Source organism: Silene latifolia, chromosome 9 (assembly GCF_048544455.1).
Source record: "Silene latifolia isolate original U9 population chromosome 9, ASM4854445v1, whole genome shotgun sequence".
Classification (NCBI taxonomy): Eukaryota; Viridiplantae; Streptophyta; class Magnoliopsida; order Caryophyllales; family Caryophyllaceae; genus Silene; species Silene latifolia.
Window position 1 is genome coordinate 19,174,348 of NC_133534.1, and position 11,057 is coordinate 19,185,404.

The window sequence follows — 11,057 nt, forward strand, 5'->3', positions numbered from 1 at the left end:
ATTTCCATTTTTGGGTGTCTCAATCATTTGTTGTCCTTTCTATTTTAAGAATGAACTTGATGAGTAATTTGATCATTCACACTCAATTTGTTCCACTTGTCATTTACCTATTGGTCATCTCCTCTTTCCTTGGTCTTTGTGCCAAAACCAAAGGACAACAAATGACCGGGACGGAGGGAGTACTAATTACTAACCTACAAAACTCCCCAATAAGAGCATCCGCAACAATGGGGTTCCCCATATTTTATCTCTCTTTTTCTTATTCGTCCACCTCATTTTCCACTAATTTTTTCATCTACCCTCCCCAATCTATAATCACATTTATGAAACAACGTGGTTCCCCATTTACATATAAAAATTTGGGAACCTCCCCAAAAGGAACACAATTTACCCTCAGTTAATGTATTATACAACCGGTTGTATATACAACTTATTCAGTGTTGTGGAGCTTTGTTACAAAGTTGTCGAGCTCTATTAACAAAATTATCGAGTTATGATACAAAGTTGTTGAGCTTAACAGAATAATTATTAAGCTCAATAACTTCGTAAAATAGCTCATTAACTTGTAAAATAACTCAACAACTTTGTGTGAGAGCTCGATAACTCTGACGCGGTTGTACATAGCTCTTATACAACCAGTTGTAGGATAGTATCTGTGATTTACCCTTACTGTTTTTTGGGAAACTCCTCTAATAATAGTGGAGCCTCAAATTATGGGGAGGTTGGTGCATTAGTGAGGTTCCCAATATGAGGAGAAAAAGTGCATATGACGAGGTAGTTTTACACCTTTGCGGATGCTCTAAAGGACAATGATCGTTGTTATACATGAGCTCATGATTGACGTACGAATTCTAGATTTTTTTACTTTTATAATATTTTACTTATGCCAAATCTTTTCTAGACTTTGTTGAAGATTAGTTTAATGATTAAGACGAGTGTATCGTTGATGTAATAAGTGTGGTAGAAATTTACCGTCCCCTTTATATTATTTTGTACTTGGTTTTTTTTTTTTTGCCACACAAATATACCTATGTGAGTAAGTGTGATGTAAAACCGGGTACTAAATCGGTGTGAATGTTAGACACGAAAAGGCCTGATTTGGTAAAGTATTGTGAGTGACATTTTTGGTGTTTTATGAGTTTATATTGCAGCGGAAAATGTCAAGTAAAATGGATATGGATTAGCTAGGAAACCTCGCAAGATAACTCAACTAAAACTGAAATCTCCAACCAAGACCACACAGGAACAAGGAGGGAAACAAAGGATATTTCAACCAAGAACACACAGTAAACAAGGATGAAATAAGGCGCCGACCTCGCAAGGAAGACAAGAACACTCGCAAGCGTTCAAAGTTTGAGAGAAAATCTCTACACTTGGGTTTATATTTCTGAAAATTGGATGATTACAAATGAGGTATTTTGGCCCTTATATAGCAAATATGTGCTTGGGCTCCAAGGCAACATTAAATGCTAGGGGCAATTTCCTAAGTATGCTTGGGTTCCAAGGCATTATTTAAAATTATGTAGAAAAAATATGCTAGATTTTTGTAAAAATTAGGTGAGGAAAACTAGGTGAGGAAGACTAAAATCATCCTCTTATTTGGGCGGCACTCCTCTTGGACGGTATTTCTTGGATGGTGCTTCTCGGATCAGCTAGAGCCCGACGTCCAACTTATCATTGTGACATAGCTCGTATTTCTTCTAGCGCCAAAATAAGGATTCGGATCAGTGTTAAGTAAGAGTGCGCTAGAGCTGGACATCGCTCCCGCATCATTCTCTCCTTCTTCAAAAGAATTTGTCCTCAAATTTTCATCATCCAAGTATGGAGATAGATCACCAATATTGAAAGTAGCACTTATACCACCATATTCACCAGAGAGTTCAATTTTGTAAGCACTTTCACCGTAGCGCTCAAGCACTCGAAATGGACCATCGGCCCTTGGCATTAACTTGTTCTTTCGCTTCGAAGGAAACCTCTCCTTGCGAAGATGTAACCAAACAAGATCTCCCACCTTGAATGTAGGCTGTTTTTGATGCTTATTAGCTTTCTCCTTGTATCTTGCATTAGCCTTCTCAATTTGAGCTTTGATTTGCTCACAAGTACGCAAGAATGCAGCTTGTCTTTCCCTAGCTTCAAAACTTACCATCTCCTTCTTTGGAATAGGAATAAGATCAATAGGGAGATAAAGATTTATCCCATAAACGATATCGAATGGTGCACGGCCAGTAGTCATAGACGGTGTACGATTATAGGCAAACTCAGCATGTGCCAACTTCACATCCCAATCCTTTGTGCTCTTACTCACTAAACCTCGTAACAAACTTCCAAGAGTTCGATTTGTCACCTCCGTTTGACCATCAGTTTGGGGATGGTGAGAAGTACTAAACAACAGCTTAGTACCAACCAAATGCCACAACGTCTTCCAAAAGTAGCTTAAAAACTTAGTGTCTCGATCGGAAACAATAGTTTTAGGAATGCCATGTAGACGAACAACTTCCTTGTAATACAACTAAGCAACTTTAGAAGCATCATCAGTTTTGTGACATGGTATGAAATGAGCCATTTTTGAGAATCGATCAACCACCACCATGATTGAATCTTTACCTCTTTGAGTTCGCGGCAACCCAACAATAAAATCCATGCTTACCTCGTTCCATGGTTGTGTAGGAACTGGTAAGGGAGTGTAAAGCCCCTTAGTGAATGAACTTTTCGATATTTGGCATGTAGCACACCTTGCTATCACATCTTGCACATCCTTGAGCATCTTAGGCCAATAGAAGTGCTCTCCAAGGATATCATAAGTCTTATTGACGCCAAAGTGTCCAGCCAACGCTCCTCCATGTGCTTCTCTAACCAATAGCTCTCGAATTGAGCTCTTAGGAATACAAAGCTTGTTTCCTTTGAACAAATATCCTTCTTGCACCGAGAACAAATTAGTAGGACTAATAAGTTTATTTGAAAAATCAGGATCATCTTTGTATAATTCTTTCAATTGCTCAAATCCAAGTAACCTCGCATCAAGTGCAACAAGCAAACAATGCCTCCTCGAAAGCGCATCAACCACAACATTAGAGTTTCCCATTTTATACTTTGAAGAAAAGGTAAAGGATTGTAGGAACTCTACCCATTTGGCATGTCTTGCATTCAACTTTTGTTGTCCATGAATGTGCTTTAGAGCCTCGAGATCAGAATGCAGAACAAATGGTTTTGGGCGAAGATAATGAGCCCAATGATCCAGTGCTCGCACAATCACATAGAACTCCTTGTCATAGGTGGAATACTTCAGCCTTGCTCCACCCAATTTCTCACTAAATTATGCAATAGGTCGTTTCTCTTGGATTAGAACAGCTCCAACTCCAACTCCGCTAGCGTCGCATTCAACTTCGAACAATTTGTCAAAGTTGGGCAAAGCTAGAATAGGTGTTGAACACAACTTATCTTTGATCTCATCAAATGCTTTTTGTGCACTTGGATTCCACACAAACTCTCCTTTCTTTGTTAGCTCGGTGATAGGTGCAACAATAGAGCTAAAATTCTGAATGAACCTTCGATAAAACGAAGCCAATCCATGAAAATTTCTAACTTCAGTAGTTGTTTTAGGAATAGGCCACGATTGAATTGCTTCCACTTTTGAAGGATCAACGCTCACCCCTTCTTCTCCAACGATATAACCAAGAAAGGTCACACTAGGCACCATGAACATGCATTTCTCGAGCTTTCACTAAAGTTTCTGTTCTCTTAACTTCTCAAACACCTTTCTCAAATGTTCCAAGTGTTGCTCCTTATTTTTGATGTAAATAAGAATGTCATCAAGATAAACAATAACAAACTTATTAAGAAATGGCTTTAGGACCTCATTCATCAACCTCATGAAAGAACTAGGAGCATTGCATAACCCAAATGGCATAACAAGCCACTCATACAACCCTTGCTTTGTTTTGAAGGCTGTTTTCCATTCGTCACCTTCTCGAATCCTCATTTGATGATAACCACTTCGAAGATCAATTTTCGAGAACACACGAGCTCCATTCAACTCATCAAGCATATCATTTAGCCTCGGCATAGGAAAGCGATACTTGATTGTAATATTGTTCACCGCTCGGCTATCAATACACATACGCCATGTCCCATCCTTCTTGGGTACCAAAAGAGCAGGTACGGCACAAGGACTAAGACTCTCTTGCACATAGCCTCGATCAATCAACTCTTGCACTTGTCTTTGCAACTCTTTAGCCTCTTCTGGATTGCATCGATAGGCTGGTTTGTTTGGAAGTGTAGCTCCTGGAATAAGATCAATTTGGTGCTCTATGCCACGCTTAGGAGGTAATCCAAGTGGCAACTCTTCCGGGAACACATCACCAAAATCTTTCAACAACATTTGGACAGTCTCGTCATGAACTCCAATTCCTTCTTCCACATCTCGAACCATAAGAACATAAGCTTGTTCCCCTTGTTCTAATGCTTCAACAAATTCTTTAGCATTCATAAACAAATTCTCATTTTTCTTCTTTACTTTGTTAGGTGACAAGGGTTTCAAGTGGAATCTGTTTTTACCCTTACTAACAATGTAAATGTTATCCCTTCCTTGATGAACAACTTCTCTATCAAACTGCCATGGTCGTCCTAATAGAATATGACACGCACTCATGGGTAACACGTCACACCATACTTCATCTTCATAGGGACCCATAACAAATGAAAGTAAAGCTTGTTTCTTGACTTTAATCCCACTGTTTTCATTCAACCAATGCAGCATATATGGTTTATGGTGATTACGAGTCTCAAGCTTAAAGGAATCCACCAATTCAGTAGCAACCGCATTTGTGCAAGACCCACTATCAATAATCAAATTGCAAGTCATACCATGCACCTTACAACGAGCATGGAAAATCTGCTCACGTTGCTCCATTTCAATCGGTGTGGATTGAATATGCAAGTTTCTCACCACGAACATCTCCTTATCAGTGTCATATGATGGTTCGACAATATGAGTGTGAACCTCATCATCTTCTTCATCTCCATCGTTCTGGACAGAATTGATCTCCGTCTCATTTGTCACCACGAAACATGGAGTAATCTCACCTAACTCTTGAAGAGTAAGCGCTCTCTTTTGGGGACATTCGTTAGCGATGTGTCCATAACCTTGGCACTTAAAGCATCTCCTAGCACGCATATCTTTGAAATCAGTAGCAACTCCTTTACCTTTGTCTTTGGGTTCTTCCTTTTTGGCTTCCTTATTGAACGATGATGTAGCGCTTTACTTATAAAAAGGATTAACACCCTTAGAACCATCACGAGCAACCAGGGGTTTCTTTCCTTTGTCCTGCTTTTCAAACTTAAGAGCAAGCTTACACACATCATTAAAATCAAGGAAATTCTAAACTTCAACTCGTTGGGCCAATGAAGGACTCAAACCCTTAATGAATCGAGCAATTTGCATCTCCTCCCGTTCCTCAAGGTCACACACCATAATTAGTCTTTCAAACTCTTTAATGTAATCAGTCACACTTAAATTACCTTGAGAAAGAGATGTAAGCATCAAGTATTGCTCTTGTTCATAGTCTCTTGGCACGAAGTGTTTTTGCAAGTGCTTCTTCAATATTCCAAGTCTCAATCTTACTCTTTCTTTCACGCCTTCTTTGCTTCTTAAGGTTCTCATAACACAAGGATGCATACTTGGTCATTTTCAAGGTAGTAACCTTGAATTGCTTGTGTTCATCATAGCCTTTATATTCAAAGACTCTCTCCGCTTGTCTCACCCAATCTAGAAATTTTTCAGCATCAAGTTCCCCTTCAAACTCCGGGATATCAAGTTTTAATCCACGATCATCATCATTATTCCTCCTTGGTTCAGGAATGGAATGATGGCTCTCATCGGAATCTAAACTTTCAACGTGCCTCCTCCCCTTTTTTCTAAGAGTATGATTACAAATCTGATCAATCTTGTAATTCATTTGTGCCATTCGTTTTGTTAAGTCATCCATACGTTCCTCCCATGGTTCTTGATATGAACCATCATGAGACATTTTTTTTTTCTCACGGGTGAACAGTACCAGACGTGAACAGTAAAATTTTTTTTTCTTTTTTCTTTTTTCAACACTAGCAATGGATCGTCTTGCTTATGGAAAATCAAGAGGCGAGGCTCTGATAACCAATTTGATGTAAAACCGGGTACTAAATCGGTGTGAATGTTAGACACGAAAAGGCCTGATTTGGTAAAGTATTGTGAGTGATATTTTTGGTGTTTTATGAGTTTAAATTGCAGCGGAAAATGTTAAGTAAAATGGATATGGATAAGCTAGGAAACCTCGCAAGATAACTCAACTAAAACTGAAATCTCCAACCAAGACCACACAGGAACAAGGAGGGAAACAAAGGATATTTCAACCAAGAACACACAGTAAACAAGGATGAAATAAGGCGCCGGCCTCGCAAGGAAGACAAGAACACTCGCAAGCGTTCAAAGTTTGAGAGAAAATCTCTACACTTGGGTTTATATTTCTGAAAATTGGATGATTACAAATGAGGTATTTTGGCCCTTATATAGCAAATATGTGCTTGGGCTCCAAGGCAACATTAAATGCTAGGGGCAATTTCCTAAGCATGCTTGGGCTCCAAGGCATTATTTAAAATTATGTAGAAAAAATATGCTAGATTTTTGTAAAAACTAGGTGAGGAAAACTAGGTGAGGAAGACTAAAATCATCCTCTTATTTGGGCGGCACTCCTCTTGGACGGTATTTCTTGGACGGTGCTTCTCGGATCAGCTAGAGCTCGACGTCCAACTTATCATTGTGACATAGCTCGTATTTCTTCTAGCGCCAAAATAAGGATTCGGATCAGTGTTAAGTAAGAGTGCGCTAGAGCTGGACATCGCTCCCGCATCAAAGTGAGTTATCGGCCATTTGAATTACGGTTGTTTTTGGAGAAAATGTATATTCTTTCGGCCATAATATAATTACCCATTGGATTGCTATAAGGCCTATAACCATTAACAAGGATATCTCTCTTATCAAAGTATATTCCTCATTATTTACACAAATCAAATCTAAGAAAAAAAAAGCAGAAAAAGAACACATAAGAGTTCGCAAAAAAGAACACAAGTGTTCCCTTCAGATGCCCATTTTCCATTCGAAGGTTTTGGACAGCTATATGTGACCTATTTATAGTTAGATGTGACCCATTTTAAATGGTACTTCGTACTTCCTCTATATCACACCAATGGTAACATTGACTTTTTTCACACTTATTGACACACGTTTTGCAATGTAAATATCTTTTGTTACGTATTATTAAAAATTATAAAAAAATTGATATTCTTATACTCGTAGCATTCATGACGATAAATCAAACAAGATCTGACTATATTTTGTCTTATAGATTAAGAAATAATATCGAAGATTCCCTACGACCATGAATAGTGGCAAAACGGTCAATGTTACCATTGGTGTGATATGGAGGGAGTAATATTTTACCATAAAAATGTGACTAGTTTAAATGGGCACATTTTATCATAAAAATGTGACCTATTTTATTTTATTATAAAAATGGCCGGTTATATAAGGTCGTCTAAAAACTTAAGAGGGAATAATCCACCTGAAATGAGAATTAGTGGAAAAAGAATTGAATGCATTCTTTATTATAGCAGCTAGTTTTGCTATAGACGGATATATCCGTTTATAGTTAAAGGCGGGTCAAATAGCTTGAAAGCGGTGACATTTTTTGCCCCCATCACCCCACTTTATGTTCCGTCTATAATGAGATTTTATGTTATTATAGGACAAGAAGTAGGGAAAATAAAAACAAGTTAGTAGATGTACTCCCTCCTATTCACTATTTTCTTCCCTATTTTCTAAAACGGATTATTCAGGTTTTCTTCCCTTTTCTTATTTTGGAAACTTTTACTCTTATTTTATTTATCTCTCTGCTATCACCAAACCCAACCTAACTCACAATTCCTTATTTAATTCCTAATTATTCATTCTTCTCTCCAATCCACAAACCCCACCACCTTCCTTTATTCATTCTTTAATCATCTCCTAGAATCTTGTGCCGACATCAAAGGGAAAGAAAACCCCGAATAGAAGAAAATAGTATTTTGTAGTATTAGTAGAATGGCCTACCCCTACATAGGAGGTGACTGGTGACTTGGTGAGGAAGGCCACCACGTCTGAATCATATACGGAGTAATAATTCATTAACGTCCAAATGACTACCCCTACATAGGAGGTGAGGAAGGCCACCACGTCTGAATCATATACGGAGTAATAATTCATTAATAACGCACGTATAATAGTTAGTCTCTCTTAAAATAAAGGTATCTGTTTAATAGCTAAAACGGTTCAAATACTACACTTTTTAGATAGACGAGACAAAATGTTGTCTTCATCTATGCAAGTGGTAATACTTCACCAATTTTAACTTTAAAATACGAATATCTCCGTCTTAAATAAAAAATCGTGTAAAATCACAGTTCCTCGATTATCACATGTTTCAGCTTGAATAGTAAATTATCTAAGGACTAGTCCACAAAACAAATGAAAATTCCTGTAATTCTCCCAAATCCTGATCTATATAAGACGAGGTTGTTCACATATTTCACCCTATTTCATATTCATATAATTAAATAGAAACTAGTAAATTAAAACACAAATTCTCACTTGTGACGGACACTATCCTCCGTCACAAATGAGTGACGAGTCACTTTCCTCTCACACAAATGCAAGTGAAAGTAGACATGGCAAAAGCAACCCGACCCGATTGACCCGACCCGAAAAAGCTGACCCGAGACCCGAAGTGACCCGAACTACATCACCCGAATGTGACCCGAAAACCCGAATTGACCCGACCCGACCCGAACATGACCTGAGCTTTCTTGACCCGAACTGGCCTGACCCGAAAATGACCCGATCCGAAACCATCAAACCCGAAAATGACCCGACAAAATATAACTCTAATTGAACCGAAAAGATTTGAAATGAAAATTTCTCTATTATTCATTGACCCGAAAATAACCTGGCCCGAAACAACCCGACCCGCATGACCCGGAACGGACCCGAAATGACCCGTCCCGACCCGAGTTAACCCGAAATCAATGAGAAACCCGAACTGACCCGACCCGAATTTACCCGACCCGAACTTAACCCGTTGACCCGTTTTGCCAGGTCTAAGTGAGAGGGCAAGTGGGACGAAAATGGAGCGCCCCACTTGGCTCCCACTTGCATTTGTGTGAGAGAGAGAGGGGACCCGTCACTCACTTGTGATGGATAGTGTCCGTCACAAGTGATACTAGCTGAAATTAAAAATATGTTAAACTCACGCAGCTACAGCATAAACAAAGATTACTACTCGTTTCTTTGTATAGGAATAGGACACAAGCTCCCCTTGGTAATTAAGGGGAACGGTCACCGAAATGTTGTTAAGCCACCAACTAGTCGTCGTATTCGTAGTAGTAGTTCTTCATTAATTTGCAGGAAATCGCCGCATGTTTCCCTCTCCCCTTCCCTTCCCTCCTTCCCCCCCTCCCCTCCCCTTCCCTTTACTTCACTTTTACTTCATTAATTTGCAGGAAATCGCTGCAGTGACTAAAATACTCTCCATTCATTATAGTTTAACATATCAATATATGGGACATTTATTCATTTTCTAAATATGCTTTTACGACTTAATAAGTGAGCAATATGATTAGTATATGATTTTTCATTTACAAATGGTAAAGACATACAATATGAAATTTAACATGCATATTAAGGATATCTAATTACATTTTTATTTTTTTATTTAAATATTAACTGAAAAACGTTTTTAATCCAAAAATGTTGATACGAAATTTAACATGCATACTTTTTTTTTGGTACATAATTTAACATGCATACTATTGTTTTAGAATTTTTTTTCCAAAACGGGCATTTTCCACAAATTAATTATTAAAATGGGTCGACTTTTAAATTTATTACCCAAAATGGGTCCACGTCATCACCGAAGCTAGGCTCGAACCCAAGTCGCCAAGTCGGTCAGCGACTATACCCAAAATTTCACTTAATAGACAACCAAACCTGATGTTTGCCTTTTAAAGCAAGTCGCCACCCGAACTGGCGATCAAGACTGAAGTCGCCTAGCGCCTAGGCGACTGGGCGAGGAATTATATTGCCAAAGCTTTGCAAAATTTGATCCATCTCTCAAAACGCCAGGTGGGCTGGTGATCATTGCAAATTTTTTTTTTATTGGCAATGTGTTGAAGTGGGAAAGGGGCAGGGGTGTCTAAGGCCACGCGCAACCACGGGCGTGGGAACCGGGCCTCCGCTTTTGGTCACCGTATTATAAGCTTTCATTAACGAAATTTAATACAAATCTCGAAGTATAATATACTTGTACATTCATTTTGGGGCCTCATTTTTCTGTGTCGCACTAGGCCTCCATTTGTTTTAAGACGCCCCTGGAAAGGGGAAGGTGATTTCTGGATTATATAACGAAATAAGTCGCCAAGCGGGCTGGCGATTTGCCTCTTTAGCCTAGGTTCGATAAATCCGATCCTACGTGGACCCATTTTCGGTAATAAGTTTGAAAGTCGACTCATTTTGATAATTAATTTGTGGAAAATGCCTATTTTAAAAAAAAAATCATTGTTTTATGCGTATAACAAGATGCGCAGAATCAATTTTAATCCAAAGAAGTTGATACCACTTTTGTCGTACCTATTAGAGGCCATTAATTCTGATCTAACAGTACCCATTTATATACCTTTTCGATTCGTACCCCTTTTATTTATTATTGATTGTGGTTCGAAGTGTCTCTTTTATTTGATGCATGTTTTCATAATTATCGTTTCTATTTTATCATATATTTTAACCATTTTTATTAATATCTCAATTTATAGTATTCGTACTCATTTAATTGCTTTTTATACTATTTTTCCATCATTTTGTAGTTGGTCTCTTAATAACCGTCAGCTCAGGGGACCTAGTCAAATGGAATAAGATAAGATATTTTAGACTAAGGCTCTGTTTGGCAGAGCATTTTAGGTAGCTTATTTGATCAAAGTAGCTTATTTGACCAACA

General features: G+C 38.4%; 1 protein-coding gene across 1 annotated transcript; it reads right to left on the reverse strand.

Moving 5' to 3' along the window:
• Positions 1 to 3,721: 3,721 nt before the first annotated feature.
• On the reverse strand, positions 3,722 to 5,173 carry LOC141600677 (uncharacterized). The gene has a single exon (XM_074420921.1). It carries the CDS (start codon positions 5,171 to 5,173, stop codon positions 3,722 to 3,724), a length of 1,452 nt encoding a protein of 483 aa, XP_074277022.1.
• Between the last annotated feature and the right edge of the window lie 5,884 nt (positions 5,174 to 11,057).